At 41.7% G+C, this 27,891-nt stretch overlaps 1 protein-coding gene across 2 annotated transcripts; it reads right to left on the bottom strand.

Moving 5' to 3' along the window:
- Nucleotides 1-212: 212 nt before the first annotated feature.
- TAF12 (TATA-box binding protein associated factor 12) lies at nt 213-27,456 on the bottom strand. 2 transcript variants are annotated; one of them, XM_081225402.1, is made up of 6 exons: nt 27,327-27,456; nt 12,823-13,074; nt 11,057-11,134; nt 7,885-7,999; nt 2,470-2,558; nt 213-693 (listed from the first exon to the last, which is right to left on the bottom strand). In XM_081225402.1, the coding sequence occupies exons 2-6, from the start codon at nt 12,988-12,990 to the stop codon at nt 658-660; spliced, it is 486 nt and encodes a 161-aa protein (XP_081081528.1). In that variant the 5' UTR covers nt 12,991-13,074; nt 27,327-27,456; the 3' UTR covers nt 213-657. The 2 variants fall into 2 exon arrangements, with proteins under 2 accessions (XP_081081528.1, XP_081081529.1); XM_081225403.1 differs by lacking the exon at nt 27,327-27,456 and adding an exon at nt 27,000-27,018.
- Between the last annotated feature and the right edge of the window lie 435 nt (nt 27,457-27,891).

The raw sequence follows: 27,891 nt of genomic DNA, 5'->3' as shown, positions 1-27,891 counted from the left end.
TCACCCTGCTCAATTCTTATGGCAGACAATCTGGACTAAAAGTCCTACTGATGGTAAGGCCTTCCTTGGAGTAAAATAATGGAAAAGTTCCTGGGTTTTTTCCTCCATCACAGAAATGAATAATGGTGCTGCCATCTGCTGACTAGAGAGCTACATCCAGCCTTGCTTACCCTCCTCTGGCATTTCAAAGGCTGTAAGCCATGAACCCTGTGTCTTTCGATTAATAACTTCTTTATTCTGGAAAAGCAAATGAAAGTCATATTCATATAAACACTGACATTACAAAGTACAGGGAAAAGGGGGAGGGAAAAGGAAACAAATACCTCTACAAATCCTGCTAATACTCTCTCACCAAACAAGACCATAATGCTTTTCCCCAATTCAATCACTTATATAATAAACCACAAATAAAATCTTCTCTGGAAGATACACTGCTCCTCTTTGAGATGGCAGGAAAAAGGGACCGGAAGTTGGGGTAGGAGGCTTTATTCTTTTGGCAGATCCTCTCAGTCATTATAGATATTGCTGCACTGTTAATAAAAAATATATGCTTCTCTGTAAAGCATTTAAAAAAAAAAATCCAAGGATGAGATGGCTGAGGTCTCAGCTCAAGTATCTCCAAATACATTGTTGTCCATTCCCTGACCTTTCCGTGTGTTATTTCTTGGTTGTTTTCCGGATCAATGCCATTCTCTGAAAGGAGAGAGAAATAAGCAATTACACAGGTTAGAGTCAGGAACTTTCCAGGACATCCATGTGTGGCTACCAGGTAGCATGGTCTGCACCACAGGCTGGACTCCTCAGGAACCTACAGGCACAGGGAAACTCAGCAGTTCCTTCTAACTCAAGCACAGTCTGCGGGGCCCTAAGACAAGTTTCCACAGGCCAGTGGACCCATTTCATTGACCAAAAGACCCCAAAAGCCCTATACTAGCAGGATGGCAAAAACAGTTAAAAGCAGGTGACAGCTCCTGCCTTTTGGGGATTTAAGGGACAGGCCATCAAAACATGTGCTTTCTAGGCTTACCCCCTTCCCCTAATCTCCTTCTCTGATGATGGAAAAAATAAGGAAGAAGGGGGGTTCCCTGGTGGCGCAGTGGTTGAGAATCTGCCTGCCAATGCAGGGGACACGGGTTTGAGGCCGGGTCTGGGAAGATCCCACATGCTGCGGAGCAACTAGGCCTGTGTGCCACAACTACTGAGCCTGCGCATCTGGAGCCTGTGCTCTGCAACAAGAGAGGCCACGACAGTGAGAGGCCCGTGCACCGCAATGAAGAGTGGCCCCTGCTCGCTGCAACTAGAGAAAGCCCTCGCACAGAAACGAAGACCCAACACAGCCAAAAATAAATAAATAAATAAAATTTTGAAAAATAAATAAATAAATAAGGAAGAGGACTCTGTTTTGAGCCTGTTGCCAACACGTAAAGGAAGCTGACATTCCTCACTTGATAGCCTGCAATGAAGGAAACTGACCCTAACAATTTCCACCATAACCCATCAGGGAAACATTCAGATCATGGGTTTGAAATCTTACTATTACCAGCCACTGGCCAAATGAATGACTTGCTTTGCTCACCCTTTTTGACTAAGAGATTGTTTGAACATTATGATATTGGTTGATTGATAAATAAATAAATAGGGCTGAAAAGTGGTAATCTGAGAGCAGAGCCAAATGACCGTCTACTGCCTGGAGGGACTTCCTTCTGAACAACATTGCAGTCCTTCGATTCCGGCTATTGGCGGTCTCCTTGTAGGGCTTCCTCTATGAGCTCTGTAAACATACCCACTCCAGAGATCCCAGGCTATGGAAAAGCGAGGTACACTCAGCCAGAACTGCCCGACTGTGGCCATCAAGCTCGGAAAAAGCCCACTTTTCAAATCGGAGTAGCCAGTTAAATTAAGACTTGTCAAATGGAGGCCAACATTGCTATGAGACTGACCAACGACTGGGATAGCTTGTTCCCTAGCAGATGTGGAGACAGGTTCTCTTACTGACCCCTCAGTTCTGCAGTAAGAGGGACGGAGAACAAAGGTTAAGCTGGGGCAGAGGCCAGACGCCTGGCAGAGAAGCCTGGGTGCTACCTCCTAGCACAAGTACAGCATATTTCTGCTTTCCTTAAACTGCCCTCTAGTCGGAGGGCCCTAGATGATGTTCAAATCAGAAACAATGAAGGAAGATTTCTTTAAAGAGATGTGGAGGGGGCGAGTCCCATACAGGTTAGAAGAACCTAGAATCGACGGCTTTACGTGGCACCCATTAGAGTTGAGAGAAAAAACTGAGACCCCCTATGGGAACAACAAAGCACCTAGGAAAACTCTGGCTGATCTCCCGTGCAGCCCCGCTACCTCTTGCCCTCTCTGACATTTGGGGGAAATGACAACCACAGTGACGGTATCTGTGTGCATTCTCTCTGAGACACAGCTCAAGGGATCAGCTGTGGCTGGCCCGAAACTCTGAAGCCTTCTCACCTGTTTGTGAGCTTCTGTGGTGCAAGCTTTTTTGTAGGGTCGTATTTCTTCAGAGCCAAACCCTGGGATCCACATGTTCCACTGGCGTTCTGTAAGGAAGAAGCCCACACAGAGATAAGGGGACCAGGAAGGCAGTGTCAAGGTGCAGTGTGACCCTCAGACAAGGGTCAGGGAGGACTAATCTGGGCAATCAACTGTACCAATTAACAGTAACTCTGCAGAGGGGCTCTATGGGACACAAATGGGGGAATCACATATGGTGCCTCCAAGGTTTTAAAGGACACTATTTGACCTTCTGGCAAAGAAATAGGAGGTAAATGAGTCAAAACTTTGAGTGTGGAGCCCTAAGGTTTCCATGCAGCTTTTCAGAAAAGGAAAGTTATTTGTTTCTTCAATAAAAAGCTATTTGTTTCTTCTGTCTTACCCCTATGCTCAAGGTAACCCCTCTCAAACCAAAAGGAGGAGTAGGAACAGAAAGGCATTCTTTGCAATCTGGAGTTAAGAGCCAAGCCCCAGTTCTGCTGCTTCACTGTGGAGCAATATGACCTTGGTCTCAGTTTCTTCACCTTTTATATGGTAGTAACAACAGAAATAACCACCTGATAGGATGGTTGAGAGGCTTCAATGGCATAATGCAATCCCAGAGCCTGGGATAAATACACAGAGATACAGATACAGACAGAGGTATGTCCACGCCACAGCTCCATGTCCTTGTGCCACTGGATATGACCATCCCTGTAAGACTGTCACTACAAGTTATCAGAGGGCAGAGATTTGGTTTTTCCACTTTTTCAGTAACTGGCATAGCCACATGGCCCCCTAAATCCACATATAAAAGTGTCCTGGACTTCCCTAGTGGCACAGTGGTTAAGAATCCACCTGCCAATGCAGGGGACACGGGTTCGAGCCCTGGTCCGGGAAGATCCCACATGCCACGGAGCAACTAAGCCCACGCGCCACAACTACTGAGCCTGCGCTCTAGAGCCCACGAGCCTCAACTAGTAAGCCCACATGCCACAACTACTGAAGCCCACGTGCCTAGAGCTCGTGCTCAGCAACAGGAGAAGCCACCGCAATGAGAAGCCTGCGCACCGCAACGAAGAGTAGCCCCCACTCGCCGCAACTAGAGAATGCCCATACACAACAACAAAGACCCAACACAGCCCAAAAAAAAAAAAAAAAAAAAAGTGTACTGCACTTTAAGTACATCCAATATATATAAAAAAAAAATTATACTTACACAAGATTATTTAGGGAATAAATCTCTACTCAAAAGGAGTTACATGGGGACTCCTTTATCATGCTCCCCTAGAGCACTGAAAACATTTGTTCTGCAAATTTGATTTGCCCCAGACAGGCACTTACTTAAAATCAAATTGAATATTAGTGGTTTTATAGTTATACTTTGTGTCTAATGCATAGCAAATATTGTGTGAATGAATGATTCATGGTTGGTTCTAGAATAATTTTATATACAGCTCTCTTCCAATATTTCTTTGAAAATAAAAATGAAACTTTCTGCTAATAATAAGTTGTTGTCAGTACTTGAAAGTGACACTAAGATTATTCTCTGGGAATTACACTTTACAATCAACACAAAGTGGATCAGGATATGGATATGCAAAGTCGCTTTAAAGAGAGTAGCTACCAGGCATGAATACAAACATGTTAAGTACGTGTAACTATATATTTAAATAAGTGTGTACAGTTGACCATTGAACAAGGCAGGGGTCAGGGGCGCCAACCCTCCCTGCACTTGAAAATCTGCGCATAACTTATAGTCAGCCCTCCAACCATGCTGTTCCTCCATAAATGCAGTTCCTCCATATTCACAGATTTAACCAACCGTGGATTAGGTAGTACTGCAGAATTTACTACTGAAAAAAATCACCAATAAGTGGACCATGTGCAGTTCAAACTCATGTTGTTCAAGGGTTAACTGTATTTATATTTTATATAATATTAATAGAATAGCAACAACATTTAGTGAATAAAATGTGTAATAAAATGGCTGGGACAAAGCAGCATTGTGCAAAGCATTCTATGTTCATTACCTCATTTAACTTTCACATTTATGAAGAAAGATCCTGTCTCAAAAATACACATATTGAATATACTGAAGATACATTCTTGCAAGGAACCATTATGTGCATAATTGACTCAGTAATTCTGTACCATGTAAAGTAATCAAATGATCTTCACTTCAGACAAATCAAATGGAACATATGTCAGGTGTAATCACAATATAAATATTCATGCACTGTATAGCATTTATGGTAATATATATGGTAACATGTGTATGTGTAATATGTGTATATTTACGTATACATGTTTGTAATAAATTCTGATTAAAATATATTGTGGGGACTTCCCTAGTAGTCCAGCGGTTAAGACTCTGCACTCCCAATGCAGGGGGCCCGGGTTCAATCCCTGGTCAGGGAACTAGATCCCGCATGCCACAACTCAGAGCCTGAATGCCGCAACAAAAAGATACTGCACGCTGCAACTAAGACCCAGCACAGACAAATAAATAAATAAATATTTTTAAAAAAGAAATGTTATTAAAAAATATATATATATTGTGGAAATGCAAATATATATATATATATATATACACATATTGAACACATATTCAAGTAAAATAGGTTAGGAGATACATAAGTTAATCAGTTTAGTAACCCTGAACATTTACATTCAATTAAACCTAAAGATAATGAACTAGTATGAATATATACTCTACAAATAAATATGCTTAATGCAAAAAAAAAAAAAACCCAGAAATAAAGAAAGGCCATGTCAATCAGAAGGGGAGGCTATTCAACTATTCAAGTATAGAAAATAGCCGGGTCAGAAGCAAACACTGGCAGTGCCCATCCCAGCCCATCCAAAAGAGAGCCATCAAGAGTTTACAGCCTCGCCCGCAAGCTTATCCTTGCTGGGCGTGGGGCAGGGAAGTTGTGGGCAGCAGGCCTAGATGGTTAACACCAGGTTCCCTAATTCCCCAAACCCTGATGCCGGGCCTCCAAACAACCTTCTGATTATGATTCAGGTTCCATCAGGCCCACTACAGAAGCTATTCTGGTCATGCAGACTTTTGAGTATCCATGTCTGTGATAATTCTTACCCTTAATGAAAAAACTGATATTCCAATTTTATTTTCAACAATTAAAATACAGAATATTTTTAGGGCTTCCCTGGTGGCGCAGTGGTTGAGAGTCCGCCTGCCGATTCAGGGGACGTGGGTTCGTGTCCCGGTCCGGGAGGATCCCACGTGCTGCAGAGCAGCTGGGCCCGTGAGCCATGGCCGCTGAGCCTGCGCGTCCGGAGCCTGTGCTCCGCAACAGGGGAGGCCACAGCAGTGAGAGGCCCGCATACCGCAAAAAAAAAAAAAAAAAAAGTGGAGTCTGTATTCCCTCCCCTTGAACCTGGACAGGTCTTTGTGATTGCCTCAAAGAACAGGATTCAGCAGAAGTAATGCTGTGTGACTTCGGAGACTGAGTTACCAAAGGTCACGCTGTTTCTGCCAAATGATTATGGGACACTTGTTCTGGGAGCCTGCAGCTGCCATGCAGAAGTCCAGCTATCCTGGGACTGCATATGAGGAGACCAGGTAGAGAAACCACAGAGACAGACAGAGAGAGACTTGTGGAGTCCCTGCTTTTTGAGTGTTCCAGGCCAGGCATCAGATGTGGACATGATGAAGCTCTGCTACAGTTTAAACTGTGTCCTTCAGAAAGGTGTATTGAAGTCCTAACCCCGAGTACTTCAGAATGTACTAGAAATAGGGTTGTTGGCAGACATAAGTAGTTAAGATGAGGTCATACTGGAAGAGGGTAGGCCCTTAATACAGCATGACTGGTGTCCTGTGAGAAGAGGCACAGACACAGAGGGGAGAAGCCCACGTGAAGACTGAGACACAGGCTGGAGTGATGCAGCTACAAGCCAGAGAATGCCAAGGATTGCTGGCCACCACCAGAAGCTAGGAAGCAGCAAGGGAGGATTCTTCAACAGAGACACTGGAGAGAGCTTAGCCCTGTTCTTCTGGCTTCCAGAACTAAGAGAATAAATCTGTGTTTTTGTTTTCTTTAAAAATAAATTTATTTATTTATTTATTTTTTGGCTGCATTAGGTCTTCGCTGCTGCACACGGGCTTTCTCTAGTTGCGGTGAGCGGGGGCTACTCTTCATTGCGGCGCATGGGCTTCATCATTGCAGTGGTTTCTCTTGTTGCAGAGCACGGGTCCTAGGTGCACGGGTTTCAGTAGTTGTGGCATGTGGGCTCAGCAGTTGTGGCACACGGGTTTAGTTGCTCCATGGCATGTGGGATCTTCCCGGACCAGGGATTGAACCCACGTACCCACCATTGGCAGGCGGATTCTCAACCACTGCACCACCAGGGAAGCCCCCAGTCTGTGTTGCTTTAAGCTATCTAGTTTGTGGTACCGTTACGGCAGCCCTAGGAGACTAATACGCCTTCCTTCAAAACACTCTCAGCCCCAGCCACCACCTGACTTCAATCACATGAGAGATCCTTAGCAAAGCTGCCCAGCTAAGCCCAGTCCACCCCCAGGGCCATGAGCAAAACGAACAACTGTTACTGTTTTAAGCCCTGTTTGTTACACAATAATAAATAATTGAAATAGCTGTCTTTTGCTATTAATACCAGCAATGTTAACCAGAAGTGTGTTATTTATTCCACCTCCACTACCAGCGCCTCCCGGAGCAGTATCTCCCTGACACTGGGAAGGAAGCCTTTCAGCCATGGGCTGATCTGCACTCAATCCCTTAATATCTTCTGCCTCATTCCCTTGGCCTGACAGTCACGGACTGTCCCCTTTCTTTTGATCACACTGCAACCAATGCAGGGGGGTAGCTTATTCATTTCCAAGTGATTACAATTATCAGTGTTAGATGAGTATCTCCCAGAAAAACCCAAGCTCAAATTTAGTGTCTATTAAGTAGAACAGCAGAATACAAAATTATATGTACATTATGGATATAACGTTCTTGAGAAAAATACATCAATAAGCTAAAAACTGGAAGGAAAATACCATTATATGTATGATAGAGATCTAATAGCTACATTTACTGAGCTCCTACTTTGTGCCAGTCACTTTACGAAGATAACCCATAATCCTCACAACGACCCTGTAAGGAGGGTATTATGATCCCTGCTATACAAATGAGGAAACCAGCTCTAAGAGAAAGTAAGTAGGAAGGATAAGGTGGTACAGTTAGAAAGTGGCACATCCAATGCCAGGGTTCATTCCCCCTACCATGCATGGATTTCTCTTTCCTGTGTAATGCTACTATTGCACGAATACATAAATCCCAGAGCCCAGAAGTCTGATCCCGGCATGAAGCTTCCTGGAGGAGCAACAGTGTGGATACCTCAGGGAGAAACGAGACCACATACCTAGATGCAGCTGGACATCTTTCACCTCCAGGGTGCTGGACTTGCGATGCCGAGCAAGCTGGCACGCTGCTGTTACCACGCTCTCGATAAAGTCATCAGCAATCTGCAGCAGCATCTGGGGGGAAAACGTGGGGGAGAGTAACCATGACACTGGCAGGGTAGGCTCCTGTTGCTGGGACAACTGTATCTGCTTGAATCACATATTCAGTCAGGCTTTCTAACAGAAGGCCTGGAATCAGCATTTGAGCGAAGGTGGGGAAGGCGAGTGAGGACCACAAGAGAAACACATTAACTCATTAACCAGGTTGAGAGAAACTCACACCTTTCTGAGGATGTACTTTCCGTACTTTCTACCTAGCAGCGATCAACCAGCCCAACCGCTACCCCCTCCACATCTTATGAATTAGGTAGGAAAATAAAAGTGAATCATTAAATCCTCACTCCCTCATATTCTCTTAAAAGCATTTTTATTTCCATTATCTCACCTAGTCCTTATAATCAACCTGTGAAAAAAATGGGGCATAGATTTTACCCTAACTCTATAGAGGAGGATGCTAAGATTCAGAGAGATTAACTTGTTCATGGCCATGTAACTATTAAGCAGCAAAACCAGGATTCAACCTCAAGGTTCTGAGTCCAAATCCTGGATTCTTTCCAGTTCATTACCAATTATTCCTAGACTGTGTGAAGAGCAAAGTCAGAATTCTGAAGTTAAAAATCTACATTAAAAAAACTGAAATTTTGATCAGTGAATACCTTCCTCATGGCTTCCTCTGCTGACCAAAAAAATAAAATAAAATAAAATTACAACCACAGTTATAAACATTCCTTGTTCTGCTGGACTATCAATGCATTGTCATCTTTCCTATGGAACCAAATGGATACCATCTAAAGGAAAGACTTCTAATTAAACATGGCAGATCAACTCTAAAAATGACCTCCTCTCCTTCCCTACACCCATTTAAATAACAAGAAAGGAAAAAAAAAGACATATAAATCCACAAATACAACAAGAATAGGAGAGAAAACCTTAATGGACAAAATATTCCAATAAACTTCTAAAGTAAATTTTTGTTAAAGAGGTAACAAAGAATGGGAACTGACCTAGCAGACAGAAGGTATAACACAAATGCACGCAAAGGGGACGCCAATGAGAACGAACTGATTTGCCCTTCGCAACTCCTAAGAGATCTAGGATTTGGAGGTGTCATTAACCACAGAAGACTGGACTGAGGTATGGAACTAAAAACTGGACAATTGTTACTTGTCTGTACAAAGTAGTCCCCCAACCCCCACACTTCAAAAGCAGCCAAGTGACTTACCACACGTACCTGACCCAGAACACAGTACGTTTACTCCCCAGAAAAACTGAACAGGAGTGGCTACGGATGAGAGTACAGCAGACACAGCAGAGACAAGAGAAAGATACAGCCCCTTTCTCTTGCCTTGTTTCCGGGATGTTAGAAGCTAGAGATAAACCCTCCAGATAGGAGACTAAAGGATTTTTCTCTGCATATACTAAATGATTCCAGAGAAAAGACTTACAGATACTGATTAGGGAATCCCCCATTAAGAAGGTTGACTATGGACAAATTATTCTGAAGTGAAGCCAGTGGTATGCTGGAGCTAGATTAGATGAGGTCATGAAGGCCAATTATATGCATTTCTTCCCAATCCTGCATTCAGTGACAACATGTTGATAGCTTAAAACAGGGCATAGTGAGAATATTTACACCACAGAAATCAGGAAATGCTGAAAGTCAGAGTCTTCTTCTCCACAGAGCTGGTTGTTAAACATTTACCAATACATGACTGGGCGAAGACCATCAGTCAATAAGTTCTGCTTCAAATCAGGTTTTTAGTGGCTCATTCTTTAAGAACGGATAGCCAGAATCACCAGACATTTGAAGAAAGTCTCCAACACTAAAAGGAAAATAAACAAACCAAAGGGGAAAAAAGGGACCCAGAGGAAACAAAGACAATGCAGGGAAAAGAAGAAAATGTCAAACAACGTAATTAATATCCTTAGAGAGAAAAATAAGATACTACAACTGTAAAATAAGAACAGAATGGCTTAAGGGGAAAAAAGTCAACAAGAAAAAGTTCATGGAAATTAAAATTTTTATTATAAAAGAAAGTTAAAATTTAGAAGATAAACTAAGGAAAATCTCCCCAGCAAGTAGAATTTAGAATTACAAAGAAATGAAAAAAGAGAAAAGATAAAAAACCTAAGAGGATCAATGCAGAAGATCCAACATCCAACCGTCATTACACACAGAAAGAAAAAAAGCAGAGAAGAAATTATCAAAAAACTAAGATTAAAAAAATGGAACCTTCATACACAGCTGGTGGGAATGTAAAAGGATGGAATGCTTTATAAAAACAGGAAGTTCCTCAAAGGAAAAACACAGAGTTACCATATGACTCACCAATTCCAGTCCTAGGTATATATCCAAGAGAAATGAAAATGCATGCCCACAGAAAAACTTGTACATGAATTAAGAAAAAGAAAGAGGGGCTTCCCTGGTGGTGCAATGGTTAGGAATCTGCCTGCCAATGCAGGGGACACGAATTTGAGCCCTTGTCCGGTAAGATCCCACATGCCATGGAGCAACTAAGCCCCTGTGCCACAACTACTGAGCTTGCGCTCTAGAGCCCGTGAGCCACAACTACTGAGCCCGCGTGCCACAACTACCGAAGCCCGTGCGCCTAGAGCCCATGCTCTGCAACGAGAAGCCTGCTCACCACAACTAGAGAAGAGCCTGCATGAAGACCCAATGCAGCCAAAAGTTAAAAAAGAAAAAAGAATATTACTTAGAAATAGAGGAATGTTCTAGAAACAATTAAAATTGTTGAAAGTGACTGCCTGTGAGCAGCAGCCTATGCCCTTTTTGACAGGCAAAAGTAGCAGTGCTGTTAGGTATAAAGTACTAGGCATTCTCCTATGTGATTTGTATAAGTTATTCATGGGACCCTGACAATAACCCTGTAGATAAATAATGCCATACCTTACCAACACAGGAGGAAGCTGAGTCTCAGAAAAGTTAACTGACCCACCCACAGAGCCAAGTCTCAAAATCAGACTTGTCTGCCTCTATAATCTGTGCTCTTAACGGCTATTCTATACTATTTCTCAGGGACACAGTCTCTGGGGTACCCAATCCCACCTTACCTCCTCCACATCTTCATCCAGTTGCTCATTAGGATCCACTTCTCTTACTAAGTCTTGTAATTTCTTCTTGGTCAATACCTAAAGTTAATTGGGAGAACATTTTTTTCAGCCAAGCAGCAAAGAAACAAACACCTCATTACCCTATAATGAAAGGCTATCAATTTGTTGGGTTTGGTTTCTACTTTCCAAAGAATTATCAGTCTGGCTTACTTGGTGCTATTACTACAAGACTATTGTCTCAAGACAGAAGTAGCCTAGGGAAAGGCAGAAAGAGCAATATGGAAGAGAGGCCAACATCTGTCAGGTAGTTTTAATAAACTCTACATTAATTTGCAATTTTCTGACCACCACAAGTTGTACAGTGCCCCTGCTGCCTTTGGACAAGCTCTTCTACCCTTCTTCCTACCTGCTCGGCTCACAGTGCCTCCTTTCTGCTGCTCTCCCAGCCCACCCAGGTGAAAGCAACCACTTCCTCCTTTGGCCTCCACTGTACCCTGTGTACCCTTCTATCATTGTGTACATTTATAAACTTGCCTGTTTCTGACTTAATAGGCTGAAGGCTCCCTGAGGGCAGGGAACACATGTTCATCTCTGTATAACTAAATATCGATATTTGTGAAAGTATGTACAACTATGATCCCTCTTTCATAAAGGAAATATTATACCACATATATATGCCACTAAAGAAGGATCAAAAGACATACACTAAAATGCTAACCATAGTTATTTTGGGGTGGTGGTAGAATTTCGGGCTATTATTCTGTCTCTTTTTCTAAAGTTTCATGATAAGCATTGCATGACATCGGAAATAAGGAAAAAATAATAATTTTTAAAATAAATATTTGTTAATAATGTCTCAGATCTATCCATTCAGCCATCACTTAATTCAAGCCTTTGCCACATATCTTGAATTACTGCAAAAGTCTTAGACTTGGTGTTCCTCCCGGTCTGCCCCCTTTCCTACCTTTCTTGTCCCCTTACTGTCAAGTTAATCCTCCTAAGATATACAACTTTTATATGTTACTTTTAAGCTTATTAAATATTTGCAAAGATTGTTTACTGACTAAAAGTTCCAACGGAAACTGACTAGCATAGGCCTAGTTTGTTCTGCCGTAATCCTACCTATACAATTTTATCTCCTGCTCTTCTCCAACACCACACCCATCATGGGTTGGTCTCCTGAACACCTGCCCAACCCTCCCCATTCACCATTGCTAGTTCCTCCCCCATTCTCTTGAACTGTTGTCTCCTCATCCTATTCTACCCAGCCTACAAGGCCCAAGTCAAGAGAGTATACTTATTTCTTATGGCTCTGGAGGACAAAAGCAGGATCATGGGTAGAAAGAGGGGGTCAGATTTTAGAATCACTGCAGAAAATAAAGGCAGCAGCTAGATGAACTAGGAGAAAAGACTGGAGGCAAGAGTACTTTTATTACAGGAATAATGAATAATGAATCCATTAATTATTTAACTATTTTATTTTATTTAACAAGTATATAGCACATATATTTATATATAAATATATAAAAACCTGTCACAGGCAAGGTGTTGTGTCAGTGCGTGTATATATGGATGTATGTATATGTATATGCATATATATACATAAATACTACAAAGTAAAAACTGATAAATGTACATGATATTTCGATAAAGAACTTGAGAAGTCTGAGAGGAAGAGGGAGCAGCTAAGATGGACATCTCTCAGAGTATTACTGCTTCAAAGAACAGATAAGAGGTGCCCACAGAGAACAAAAAGCGAATGATACCTGATTGTTTTCAGGGCTGAGACGCCCTCCCGTCCCAGGAGTGCCTGGGATCTTTACTACTGTAGTGCTATTGGCCATGGAGCCTTGTGGAGGGGTGCTAGCTGGTTCCGGTTTTATTGATGAGAAATTGGACAGGTTGATTAGGGCTGAGGGGCCAAACTGGTTCATAATCTGCCGCGCTTTGGACTTCAGCTCATAGAGCTTATCGAGATCTTGTTTCTTTTTGGAGCTATGAGGACCAAGGCCAATCAACTGTAGAAGAAAAACAAGAGAATTAGCTCTGGAAGTACATGTAATAAAGGATGAGTTTTAAAAGTAAAATTCTATGAGGTCTGTCAGACTTTGAAGGGTCTTCATTTGATACCTGCACATTGGAGGGAATGAAGAATGTTCATTGCTCTCACCTGATATTTAGAAACCATCTCTTCTCCAAAAGCTAAATAAAATAGTCCACACAAGTGAAATAAAGAAGTAAATGAAATGAGGAATCTTATGTACAAAAATAAACTAGAACGAGCAAGACATTTTTGAAGACTTTGTAAAAATAGAATACTTGGTTAAGTACTACATGCATTATTTTTGAACATCAAATAATGCTAAACTCAAATAAATCATGGCACAATCACATACTTGAAACCTAGTCACAAAACTTCAGAAAACAGATTAGTTCATTTTGGCGTTTCAAAACATGCTTAAGTCTATGTCAGGGCCTAATAAACACAGTTTTTAGCAATTGTTAAAAGTAAGCTCTTCACTGTCATCAAGGGCAAATTTTCTCAGAGTGTTAGCAATATTTAAATACATGCAGAGTCCCTAGGCTGGAGTAGCCAAGACTTCTAAATTTTAGAGCCATGAGGCTGACTCCGTGGACATCAGCTTTGGTGTCATCAAGATCAGAAGCACATTCAGGAAGTTCCACCCACAGTGACCTCAAGGAGCTTACTTACAGCTATCTGAGTGTCTAGATCTTTAATTACATCAGCAACGGCTGTGAGCCCGGTGAAATGAGAGGCAGCCATTTTCAAAAGCTACCTGTAAATGAACAACTGGCATCAAGCACCACCCTTGCCACAGAACCATTTCAGCTGCATGGCCTGCACATCTTCAATGACCAGAATGCAGGCAAACTGACTGTGGAGAACATTTCCTTATTCCAACTGGGCACCAAGAAAAACATCTCCATTTCTTTTATATACAACTTTTAAAATTAATTAATGATGACAATAGTAACATTAAGACTCTCTTCCAATAAAATGAATGCACTATTGTTAGAGATAAGCCAGCAGCATATGAAATACTTTATTGGCCAAAATTGTGGAATTTGAACCTGCAAGAATCATGGCAATGCTTTCAGAACTTGATAAAGCTTAGCAACCTGAATGAGTATCTGTATCTTGCCCCTATTGCTGAGTTCCTCTCCAACAAATTGTCTAACTCTCTAATACAAGAAATCATCTTCTCCTGGTTTACCCTTAATAAAAGCAACTAACTATGCACTGGTTAAATGATCAAGAGAAACTTGTTGGCCAAGAGCCAGCTGAGGGCGGCAGCACAGCATCAGGATTACTTTTTTTTAAAACCATATGTGGTGCACGTCTCCTTTTCCCTTACCCACAAATCTTACCAATGGAAGAAATGGGAAAGGAAAAGATTGTTAACATGGTAACAGTTGTCCTAATGGTATAAAAGCAAACTATTTTCCCAGATCAAGTCCTATGAAAAAGCCTTATTAAAGATTATCTGTATGGGGCTTCCCTGGTGGCGCAGTGGTTGAGAGTCCGCCTGCCAATGCAGGGGACGCGGGTTCGTGCCCCAGTCTGGGAAGATCCCACATGCCGCAGAGCGGCTGGGCCTGTGAGCCATGGCTGCTGAGCCTGTGCGTCTGGAGCCTGTGCTCCGCAACAGGAGAGGCCACAACAGTGAGAGGCCCACGTACAGAAAAAAAAGAAAAAAAGATTATCAGTATGAACATAAGCCACCACAATGAGAAGCCCACGCACTGCAATGAAGAGTAGCCCCCGCTCGCCACAACTGGAGAAAGCCCGCGCACACCAACGAAGACCCAACGCAGCCAAAAATACATAAACAAATAAATTTATTAAAAAATAAATAAAATAAAATTTAAACAGTTGATCAATCTGGAATGGGGGGAGTAATACACTCCTCCTTTCATACACTCCTCCATTCCAGATGGATCAGATATTTAAATTTTAAATATAAAGTCATATACTAGATAAAACATAGAATATCTTTATTTTTTATTTATTATTTAAAATAAAATTTTTTTTGGCTGTGTTGGGTCTTCGTTGCTGCACGCAGGCTTTCTCTTGTTGCGGAGCACGGGCCCCAGGGCACACGGGCTTCAGTACTTGTGGCACGTGGGCTCAGTAGTTGTGGCTGGCGGGCTCTAGAGCGCAGGCTCAGAATTGTGGTGCACGGGCTTAGTTGCTCCGTGGCATGTGGGATTTTCCTGAACCAGGGATCAAACCCATGTCCCCTGCATAGGCAGGTGCATTCTTAACCACTGTACCACCAGGGAAGTCCCTATTTTTTATTTTTTTTAAAGATTTATTTAGTATTTATTTTTGGCTGTATCGGGTCTTAGTTGTGGCACACGGGATCTTCGTTGAGGCGTGCGGGATCTTTCCTTGTGGTGTGTGGGCTTCTCTCTAGCTGTGGCGTGTGGGTTTTCTCTTCTCTAGTTGTGGTGCGCAGGCTCCAGGGCGCATGGGCTCTGTAGTTTGCAGCACACGGGCTCTAGTTGAGGTACACAAGCTCAGTAGTTGTGGCATGCAGGCTTAGTTGTCCTGCAGCATGTGGGATCTTTGTTCCCTGCCCAGGGATCAAACCCATGTCCCCTGCATCGTAAGGTGGATTCTTTACCACTGGACCACCAGGGAAGTCCCTAGAATATCTTTTAAAAATATCAGAAACCTAAACTTAACACTTTATACAAAAATTAACTCAAAATGGATCACAGACTTAAACGTAAAATGCACAACTATAAAACTTTTAGGAAAAAACAGGAGAAAATCTTTGGGCTCTAGCTAGGCAAAAAGTTCTTAGACATGACACCAAAAGCATGATCAATAAAAGGAAAAACTGATAAATTGGCCCTTATCAAATTTTAAAAGTTTTCTCTGTGAAAGCCCACGTAGAAAGGATGAAAAGACAAGCTACAGACTAGAAGAAACTACATATCCAAAAAAAGACAAACTACATATCCAACAAAAGACTAGTATCTAGAATGCATTAAGAACTCTCAAAACTCAATAGTTCAAAAAAAAATTAATTCAATTAGAAAGTGGACAAAAGACACACCAGACATTTCACCAAGGATATACAGATAGCAAATAAGCAAATTGAAAGACATTCAATCAAAAAAATTAGTCATTAAAGAAAAGTGAATTAAAACTACAATGAGATATAACTACACAACTATCAGAATAGCTAAAATAAAAAATAGTGACAACACCAAATGCTCACGAGGATGCAGAGAAATTGGATCACTCACACACTGCTAGTGGGAATGTAAATGGTATAGCTACTCTGTAAAACAGTTTGCAGTTTCTTAAAAATCTAAGCATGTACTGTCACAGAGGAGCCTAAAAAGACATGAAGACTAAATGGAAAAACTAAGATCTGAATAAACTATGGACTTCAGTTAATAGTAATGTATCAGGGACTTCCCTGGTGGTCCAGTGGTTAAGATTCCACCTTCCAATGCAGGGGCCCTGGGTTTCGATCTGTGGTCGGGGAAGTAGGAACCCACATGCCGCAGGGCAACTAAGCCCACACGTCGCAACTACTGAGCCCGCGTACCACAACTAGAGAGCTCGTGCACCGCAACTACTGAGCCTGCGTGCTCTGGAGCTCGCGTGCCACAACTAAAGAGAAGTCTGTGCGCACAGTGAAAGATCCTCCGTGCCATAACGAAAGATCCCGCGTGCCACAACTAAGACCTGACACAGCCAAAAATAAAATAAATAAATATTAAAAATAATAATGATAATAATAATGTATCAAACGTGGTTAATTAGTTGTAATGAACATACTATACTAATGTAAGATGTTAATAATGGAGAAACTGGGTGCAGGGTATATGGGAACCCTGTACTATCTTCCCAAATTTCCTGTAAATCTAACACTGCTATCTCAGCAGGGCCTCCTAAATAAATGAATGAATGAATGAATGAATGAATGAATAAATGGATTTTAAAAACTGCTCTAGGAAAGAGTTTATTAAAAAAAATGAAAAAAGGAAAAAGAAGACCAAATCATGAATATACAAAACAACAGGAATGAATCTTAAAATATTTAGGTGAAAAAAAAGCCAGTCTCAAAAGAATAAATACTATATGATTCCATTTATATGAAATTTTAATATCTAATGATCTAAAAACAAATCTCTAGTAACAGATGGGGCAGAGATTGACTGCACAGGGGCAAGTTGGAAGTTTCTGAGGTGATATAAACATTCTACATCTTAAGTGGGGTAATGCTTACACAGCTGCTACATTTATCAAAACTCACAGAACTATATTTTTACAATGTATACATTTTATTGTATGCAAATTATACCTCAATGAAGTGGATTTGGGGAAAAAAAATCAGGCAACTACTGTATGACCCAGCAACTGCAATCCTAGGCATTTATCCTAGAGAAATGAAAACTTATGTTTACACAAAAACCTGTACACGAATGCTCATAGCTTTATTTGCAATAATCAAAAACTGTAATCAATTCAGATGTCCCTTAATAGGTAAATCATTAAACAAACTGTGGTATAGCCACACCATGGAATACTACTCAGCAAGAAAAAGAAATGAACTACTGATATGCACAACTTGGATGAACTTCCAGAGAATTATGCTGAGCAAAAGCCAATTCAGAAAGAGCCCATATTGGGGCTTCCCTGGTGGTGCAGTGGTTAAGAATCCGCCTGCCAATGCAGGGGACAGGGGTTCGAGCCCTGGTCTGGGAAGATCCCACATGCCGCAGAGCAACTAAGCCTGTGCACCACAACTACTGAGCCTGTGCTCTACAGCCTGCAAGCCACAACTACTGAAGCCCGCGAGCCATAGCTACTGAAGCCCACGCATTTAGAGCTGGTGCTCCACAACAAGAGAAGCCACTGCAATGAGAAGCCCGTGCACTGCAACAAAGAGTAGCCCCCGCTCACTGCAACTAGAGAAAACCCATGCGCAGCAACGAAGACCCAACGCAGCCAAAAATAATAAATAAATAAAAGAGCCCATATTGTATGCTTCCAGTTATGTAACATTTTTGTTTTTCTTGTTTTTTAAAAAATTAGTTAACTAACTAACTAATTAATTAATTAGGTTGCACCAGGTCTTAGTTGCAGCAGGTGGGCTTCTTAGTTGCAGCACATGGGCTCCATAGTTGTGGCAGGCAGGCTCCTTAGTTGTGGCATGTGAACTCTTAGTTGCGACATGCATGTGGGATCTAATTCCCTAACCAGGGATCGAACCCAGGCCCCCTGCATTGGGAGCGTGAAGTCTTATCCACTGCACCACCAGGGAAGTCCCCTATATAACATTTTTGAAATGGCAAATTTTACAAACAGAAGACAGATTAGTGAGGTTGTCAGGGACTGGGTGGGAGGGAGGGAGGTGTGATTATAAAAGGCAATATGAGGGGCCCTTGTGATGGAATTGTTCAATATCTTGATAGTGATGATGGATAAATGAACCTATAAAAAGTGATGAAATTGTATAGGACTTAGTACTCATACACATAAAAGTAAACAAGTGCAAGTAAAACTGGGGAAATCTGAATAAGATTGTTGGGTTGTATCAATGTTGATATCCTGATTCTCAAATTATACAACAGTTTTGCAAAATGTTACCATTGGGGAAAACTGGTGGTGCAAAGTGTACAAGGGATCTCTGTATTATTTCTTATAACTTCATATAAATCTACAATTATCTCAATTTTTAAAAATTGGAAAAACAATATTCTCAAGAATAAATAATATCCTTCTAAGGATGACTTTACAAAGCTCAGGAGCCATAAAAGAAAAGACTAATATGTTTAATTACACAAACATAAAAATGTTGGCATGGCAACAAACATAACAAACAAAGTTACAGGACAAAAGACAAACTAGCAAAAGTATATGCAAGATATATCAAAGGACTAATTTCTTTTATATATAAAAAATAACTACAAATCAGTAAGTACCAACTACCCAAAAGAAATATTGTGAAGAAATATGACAGTACAAGAAAAAGAAATTCAAATGGTTCTTGAAATAATTGAAGTGATCCTTATTCTCATTCATAATAAAAATGCAAATTAAAACTACAAGGTACTATTTATTCCCCATTTGGCAATGATGAAAAAGCTTTATAGGGACTTCCCTGGTGGTCCAGTGGCTAAGACTCCACGCTCCCAATGCAGGGGGCCTGGGTTCGATCCCTGGTCAGGGAACTAGATCCCACATGCTGCAACTAAGAGTTTTTTTTTTAACATCTTTGTTGGAGTATAATTGCTTTACAATGGTGGTTGCAACTAAGAGTTTGCATGCTGCAACAAAGATCCCGCATGCCACAACTAAGACCTGGCACAGCCAAATAAATAAATAAATTTTTTAAAAAAAGAAATAGTTTTATACATACTGTGTTTGAAAATTTTATGGAGAAATAATCATTTCATAAGTTGCTGGAGTGGGGGAATATAAATTAGTTACAGGTCTCTATAAAGAGCTACTTGGCTGTATCTACCAAAATAAGAAAAGCATATATTGTTTTAATCCCACAGTTCTATTTTTAGCAATTTATATTATAATTGAACTTGTATGTGAATAGAATACTATACATACAAGGAATTTCAACCTAAATGTCCATCAAAAGTGATATAGTTAAACAAACTAGAATATAACTATATAATATAATAGACTGAAAAAGAATGAGACTCATGAAAATATTATGCTAAGTGAAAGAAACCAGTCACAAAAAACTACATATTGTAGGATTCCATTTATATGAAATGTCCATAATAGACAAATCTATAGAGACAAAAAGTAGATTAGTGGTTGCTAGGGCTGAGGAGTGGGGGAGAGGAATAGGGACTGACTTCTAATGTTTATGGAGTTTCTTTTAGGAGTGACAAAAATAATCTAGAATAGATTGTGGTGATGGTTGCACAATCCTGTTTGTAGCAAAAAACCACTGAATTGTATACTTTAAAATGGTGAATTGTATATGTGAATGTCTCAATAAACCTGTTTCTAAAAAACGAGGAAGCTCATGAAATGACCTTCAAAATACACTGTTCATTGAAAATGCAAGGTTCAGGATAGTGAGGATAGGGACTTCCCTGGTGGCGCAGTGGTTAAGAATCTGCCTGGGGCTTCTCTGGTGGCGCAGTGGTTGAGAGTCCGCCTGCCGATGCAGGGGACATGGGTTCGTGCCCAGGTCCAGGAGGATACCACATGCCGTGGAGCCACTGGGCCCGTGAGCCATGGCCGCTGAGCCTGCGCGTCCAGAACCTGTGCTCCGCAACGGGAGAGGCCACAACAGTGAGAGGCCCGCGGACCGCAAAAAAAAAAAAAAAAAAAAAAAACAGAATCTGCCTGGAGCTTCCCTGTGGTGCAGTGGTTGAGAATCTGCCTGCCATTGCAGGGGTCATGGGTTCGAGCCCTGGTCTGGTAAGATCCCACATGTTGTGGAGCAACTAAGCCCGTGTGCCACAATTACTGAGTCCGTGCGCCACAACTACTGAGCCTGAGTGCCACAACTATTGAAGCCCGTGTGCCTAGAGACCGTGCTCCGCAACAAGAGAAGCCATGCAATGAGAAGCCGCGCACCGCAACGAAGAGTAGCCCCCGCTCGCCACAACTAGAGAAAGCCCGTGCGCAGCAACAGAGACCCAATGCAGCCAAAAATAAATAAATTAAATAACTAATTAAAAAAAAAGAATAGTGAGCATAGTTTGTTATCACTTATTAAAAAAGACACAGGGCTTCCCTGGTGGCGCAGTGGTTAAGAATCCGCCTTCCAATGCAGGGGACAGAGGTTCGAGCCCTGGTCCGGGAAGATACCACATGCCGTGGGGCAACTAAAACCGTGTGCCACAACTACTGAGTCTGCGCTCTAGACCCCGCGAACCACAACTACTGAAGCCCACGGGCTTAGAACCCGGGCTCTGCAGCAAGAGAAGCCACCGCAATGGGAAGCCCGCGCACCCCAATGAAGACCTAACGCAGCCAAAAATAAATAAAATTTTTTAAAAAGACACATAATGGGCTTCCCTGGTGGCGCAGTGGTTGAGAGTCCGCCTGCCGATGCAGGGGACAAGGGTTCGTGCCCCGGTCCGGGAAGATCCCACATGCCGCGGAGCGGCTGGGCCCGTGAGCCATGGCCGCTGAGCCTGCGCGTCCGGAGCCTGTGCTCCGCGTACCGCAAAAAAAAAAAAAAAAAAAAAAAAAAAGACACATAATTACAAATGTATAAATTATTCCTGGAAAGATACATAAGAAGCTGAAAACAATGGTTGTCTTGAGGGGGATAGCAGAATGGTAGTACCTGGGTGGTCCATGGGACCAAGGTGCGGGACTATCTTTCATTGTATACCCCAAATTCTGTAATATGTGCATAAGTAACCTATGAAAAAAATTAAAATAAACTACTATCTCGTTTGTTTCCACTGAAGAAATAGGTAATACTGACTCCTGTTTTTAAAATATAACAAAAAATATAGCAGTAGCAACAAAAATAAACCTTGACCTTTATCTCACACCTTATACAAAATATCAATAAATTAAAAACTGATCACAGACTTAAATGTGAAAATGTAAAACTACAAAACTTTTAGAAAACATAGGAGAAAATCTCCCTGACTTTGGGTCAGGCAGATTTCTTAGATACAACACCAAAAGCACAATCCACAAAAGAAAGAAACTGATAAAGTGGACTTAATCACAATACAAAACTTCTGCTCTGCAAATGAAAACAAAGACAAGTCTGAGACTAAGAGAGAATATTTACAAATCACGTATCTGACAACTTGTATCCAGGATATATAAAAGACTCTCAAAATTCAATAAGAAAACAACTCAATTAAAAAAATGGGTAAAAGATCTGAATTGATCCTTCAACAAAGATATACAGATGGAAAATAAACACATGAAAAGATGCCCAATATCATTATTCATTAGGGAAATGCAAAATAAAACCACAACGAGATACCACTAAGTACCTATTAAAATAACTAAAATTAAAAATAAAATAAATGGGTCTTCCCTGGTGGCGCAGTGGTTGAGAGTCCGCCTGCCGATGCAGGGGACATGGGTTCGTGCCTCGGTCTGGGAAGATCCCACATGCTGCGGAGCGGCTGGGCCCGTGAGCTATGGCCGCTGAGCCTGCGCGTCCGGAGCCTGTGCTCCACAACGGGAGAGGCCACAGCAGTGAGAGGCCCGCGTACCGCAAAAATAAATAAATAAATAAATAAAAATAAAATAAACGGACAAGTGCTAAAGAAGATGTGGAGCAACTCAAACCCTCATACATTTATGATGCGACTGTAAAATGCTGCACTCTTTGGTAAATGGTTTGGCAGTTTATTATAAAATTAAATAGACACTTATCATATGACCCAGCAATCTACTCCTGGGTATTTACCCTAGAGAAATGAAAACTTATAGTCACACAAAAATCAGTATGTGAATGTCTATAGCAACGTTATCCATAATTGCCAAAAACTGAAAACAATCTTTCAACTGGTTAATGGATAAACAAACTATGGGTATATCCATATAATGGAATACTACTCAGCAACAGAAAGGAAGAACTACTAATACACACAACATGGATAATCTCAAATGCATTAAGCTAAGTGAAAGAGGCAAGACTCCAAAGGCTACTTCCTGTATAAGTCCATTTACATGACCCTCCAGAAAAGGCAAAGCTATATGGATGGAGAGCAGATCAGTGATTGCCAGGGTTTGGGGATTGGGGAGGGTGTGACTACAAAAGAGCAGCATGAAGGAAAATTTGGAGGGTGGTGGAACTGCTAGGTAACTTGAGTGTTATGGGGCTTACATGACTGTACACACTTGTCACAACTCATAGAACTGTACCCTCAGAAAGGTGAATTTTATGGTGTGTAAATTTAAAAATAAGTTTAAAAAAATCACAACATGATCAAAATGGTCCAAATTACCTGTTCAGTGACAACTTCCATTAGCCCAATTGTAGACGATGCTGTTCAAGCACAATGGAATGAAGTGACCATAAATAACCTGAATTCCATTATGTAATGTACCATGTTTGCCTTTGGGCTACTCGAATTTCTAACTCTCATTTCCTTAGAATGCCAAGAGGTAGGAATGTACTACTGAGTAAAAACAGAGGCATTAACTGTGGGACAGTTTGAGAGAACAATTATAACAGGAAACTCTTTACTAGCTCCTATTATGTGGAATTCATGTGCTATGGGATTCAAGAAGTCAGGAAAGTCCACACCCCAGTGATCTACAGTAGAAAATACTTAAATGATTTTATCAAAACAAGATAGTTTGGCTGGGAGTTCAATTAAATAACCAAGACTATCCTCCCTCCCCCTACCCATCACACTTAAACTGTAGTTGATAGGCTGAGGATGACAAGCCCCAATTGCTTTTCCTTTTAACAACCCTGTACCTCAAACAGAAATCCAGTTGCAACTCTATTATTGTGTCAAGAGGATCTAATTTTTCAGAGAGTAGGAAAATGGGGGAGATCTTGCAGTAGAAGAGTGTGGTCTTCTCTGGGAATCTGTTCCATTAACAGATTTTTTTTTAAGTGAAGAGAATGGGGAATAGAAGACTGGATTGTCTTTTCTTTTTTTTTGGCTGCCGCACGGCTTGTGGGATCTCGGTTCCCCAGCGAGGGATTGAACCCGGGCCACAGCAGTGAAAGCACCGAATCCCAACCACTAGACCACCAGGGAACTCCCTGGATTGTCTTTAAAACCCTTTTACCTCTGAAATGTTTAGGAATTTATTATTTAAACAAATACTGAAGTAAAGGGGACTACCAGCCTGATAGCATAAAAGCCCTAACACTATGGTGCATGACTTAACGATTTGGGTTTTCTACCTGGCTGTTTCTTTCCTCACTGGCTTGTAGATGTATCTAAACAAGCTCATGTTTCCCAGCCTAAATAAACCAAAAAGGATCAATTATATTGCAGTCTGTGAGACCTGAGAGCAACAGAAATGTGGGATTTTTTTTCCACTAGTTTTTTTGGCTAGTTTGACCCTGTTTAGGCAATTTTGACTTAACAGAAAAGTAGTACAGTACAGTGGTTCAAGGGATGGACTCTGGTGGCAGTGTCTGGGTTCAAGTACCAACTCTGCCACTTATTAGCTTTATGTCCTCAAGCAAGTTACCTAAACTCTTTATGCCTCAATTTCCTCATCTGAAAAATGGAGTTAATCATAAGGTGTACCTCATTGTTGTGACAATTCACTGAGTTTATGTATCTAAAGTATCTAAAGCACTTAGAAGAATGTGTGGCACATAGTAAGTACAATTAAAAATGTTTGCTAGTATCTTATATATGCTCTCCTCTTTTAAATCTTAGTTATAAAAGTTAGTATATTAAACCTAAAAGGTTGCACCCATCCTGCTATGTACTGGTGGCATCCTGTAACTATTCTTATTACTACAGACATTAAAAAAAGAAAAGTGGATTAAAAAACAAAAAGTAGTGGCAAATGGTCAGCAGGAGGCTGATGAGAGGTACTGTGGCACAGGGAAGACCCAAGTTAGTTGGGCTAGGTGTCATCATAGCTCTGCCACTGAGTTATATGAGCTGCCTTTGACCAGAGTTTCTACATCTATAATTAGAAGAACCAGGCAAATTCTAAAGTCTCCTCCAGCCCTAACAATTAGTATAAGATTTAAAATTAAATGTACAGATTTCAAAGTTTGTCTTCTGCCTCCAAAACACATGTGTCACAGTGCAGGCTATAAACACTGCTGATGTACTACCTCCAAAGCACTTTGGGGCTTTCCAAAAATGCCTTTGGTCAAAAGTAGTATGTTCTATGTTCACATCAACTTTAAGACAATGACTTTCTGATCAGGCACTTACTTAGAAATCCTATTCTAATAATTCAATCGATGCTAGAGCCACAAATGAGTGAAATAAGTAGTACAATTTGCAAATGTAGATGAGGATGATAACTCAGGAATAAACTATTATTAATTAAACCATCAAGTATTTTGAAATGGTGGTATGGCCATGCTTTACCTCATAATTTGGTGTAAGTTTTGACCACTTGCATTTAGTATAGGCACTTGCAAACAGTTTAGGCAAACCCACTGGGAACAAAGTTATTGCAGTTTCCCCAATCATCTAGTTCATGTTACAATAATTGTAAAGTTAATCCAATTTAAGCCCCTGTTCTTCAAATTGGTCTTCCTTGGCCTCCTAAATTTAAAATTAAATATGTCTTACTCCAGTGTGAGGGAAAGTTCTATTCAGGTCCCATTTTTCTATCTTGAATATCTATGCTTCTTTAAAACACAGGAATTTAGTTCTCCTCAAATACTACACTACATAAATACCCTAATAAGTTATAGTACTTGATAGTAAGAGGGGTCTTGAGGAGGAGGGAGTGCTTGCATTCAATGCCATGCTTTGTATAACTATTACCTCTATTTTGCTGATGAGCAAGCTGAGACATGGCGAGGAATCCACTTAGAAAAACAGAAAAAAGTTTTAGTCAAACACATAACTGGGTTTGACTGTGGCTGGGCCACTTAGTAGCATGGGATTTCAGGGAAGGCACTTAACCCTTCTGCACTGATTTCCTTATCTGTACAATGGGACTAACAATATCTAACTTGTGGGGCTATAAGTGATAATTAAATGATTTAATATTTGAAAAGTGCTTATGATGATATCTGGTTAGTCTAAGTTTCTTTTTTTTTTATTGGAGTAAAATTGCTTTACTATGTTGTGTTAGTTTCTCCTGTACAATGAAGTGAATCAGTATTTGTATACCTATATCCCCTCCCTCTTGGACCTCCCTCCCCCCCCATAGTCTGAGTAAGTTTCAGTAAAAGATATTACTGAAGAATGAAAGTGACTGGTCCAAGTTTCTCCACCATCCTTATCTAAAAGCAGCCATCTTCCCTAAATGCTTATGCTAAAAATAAAGGGTACATTTTACTTATTTGTGACTTTCTAAATGACTTACTATATTGTTGAGGGGGAAGGAGCTTCATTTAAAGGTTTCCTAACTCGTGACATTCATTGTATCAATGTCAATACAGTTAACAAGACCCAAAATAAAATACTAGAATTTGTAAAAACTTCCCTCTTGAGTTTGAAGTTAGAGCAAAGATTCTAGAAGCATGTTTTCAAGGAATATTAACCAAGCATCTCCTATCTGCTATGCAGAGCAGGGTACTGTATCAAAATCATGATCTAATCAATCATTGCCTCACTGTAATCCTAAACCTTCTTTGGACTTTAGCCTCCTTATATGTAAAATACGAGTTTAAAAAAGATTATCTTTCCGGGTCCTTCCATCTCTGCCATCCTCTTTTTTTGAGATGCAGAGATCTGTGCTCAGAGTTGGGTGGAATGGGATTTAAAGCACTTATCAAGTATATAGCTGAGTTCAAACTGCTTCAACTTTACAGCAGTGCTTCGCCAGAACGAAGCAGAAAACGAAGATGCTTGCAAGTGGGCTTCCTAGATTGTATCCGACACAAGATAAGCCTGCCAAAAGCCAAGTAGGCAGCGCGAAAGAGTCGTCTTTCCCTGAATACATCCTTTACCACTCTCGGTTCAACCAATATGAGAAAAAAAAAAAAAAAAGGATCACTATATTTTTTCCGAACTCTCTCCCTTTCCCTTGGAGGCTGATCTCCTCACATCCGTGGCCCCTTATACTCTCCGCTTTTAGGAGCTAGTGTCTTCACAGCCCTGTTCCCTCAGGTACTTCGGAGTCTCCAAGCCCCGATCCCGTCCGTCCCCACAGAAGCCCGTCTTCACTGCCCGCTCCTGTTCTTCCCAAACCCAAGTGTTCTCTTACTCTCCTGCCTCTCAGGAACCTAAGTCTTCGCCGCCCTGTTCCTGAATCCTTAGAAACCTGTGTCTTCACTGTCCCGCTCCCACCGCTTAGCAGCCCAAGTCCTCACGGCTCCGCTTTTACCTCTCAGGAGCCCGTGGCTTCACGCCCCGTTCTCTTCCGACCCTCTCCTCTTCGGAGCACGGGTCCTCACAGTCCTGTCCCTCTCAGCCCACTTTCCCTCGGGTGCCGGCTAACTCCGTCCCCTTTCCCTAAGTCCCGCCTGGAGCCCAGGTCCCCACAGCCGCGTCTTCTCCGAGCCCCGAGCCCCTCAGTCCCGTCCCAAGAGCCCGATTCCTAACAGCCCCGTCTCCTCCACAACCTGGCTCTTGAAACACTGACCACTGTGGGTCTGGGTCCTGACTCCCTCCTCCCACTCTTCTTCCTTAACTGCCAGGGCCCAAGACTCACAGGCAGCAGCGTCTATCTCCCCATGATATGCGGAGACTGCCCCAGTGAAGCGCTCGTCTCAGCAGCCGGTCCGACTGCTCGGCCCTCCCCGAGTACTTCCGGCACCGCTCCCCGCCTCCAACCCGGAAACGCGCGGCTCTTCCGGCCGGCGGGCGCGCGCCTGGCTTGCACAGGCGCGGACTGCCCTCCGACACGTGGTCGAGGTCCATCGCTGCGGCCAGTTCTGGCAGTTGGGCTTTTTCCTGCTTGGTAGTGTGAGCAAGCTCTGCGCCTTCTACCCGGTGTTACGAACCCTGCGCTAGCTATTTCTCCCCAAAATAGCCTGTTGTGTATATTGCTAGCATGACCGGTAACACGCCCTCTGATGGCCTAGAGGTCGCCATTTTTGGTTAGTGTCTTTGTCGTGATATGAGGACGGTAATATCTTCTGGGACCAACATTCCATAGATATCCTATTAGACCCCAACAGGAAAAACCTGGGGACAAGAGAGACCGGTTGTGGTTGTGATTTGGCAGTTAATAATAACAATTGAGCAATTGCTGTCTACCAGGAAGTTTTCAATAC

This window comes from Mesoplodon bidens (genome assembly GCF_964165515.1).
Source record: "Mesoplodon bidens genome assembly, chromosome: 2".
NCBI classification, from domain to species: Eukaryota; Metazoa; Chordata; class Mammalia; order Artiodactyla; family Ziphiidae; genus Mesoplodon; species Mesoplodon bidens.
Note: the sequence above shows the minus strand (reverse complement) of the source record. Positions and strands in the feature narration are given on the sequence as shown.

Excerpts from the sequence above, each read along its gene's own strand:
- TAF12 (XM_081225402.1), bottom strand. The coding sequence starts at position 12,990 with ATGAACCAGTTTGGCCCCTCAGCCCTAATCAACCTGTCCAATTTCTCA. Across the intron at positions 8,000-11,056 it reads TGGATGAAGATGTGGAGGAG|ATGCTGCTGCAGATTGCTGA; the intron begins GTAAGGTGGGAT and ends TTTTCCCCCCAG. Across the intron at positions 2,559-7,884 it reads AGATGTCCAGCTGCATCTAG|AACGCCAGTGGAACATGTGG; the intron begins GTATGTGGTCTC and ends TCTTCCTTACAG.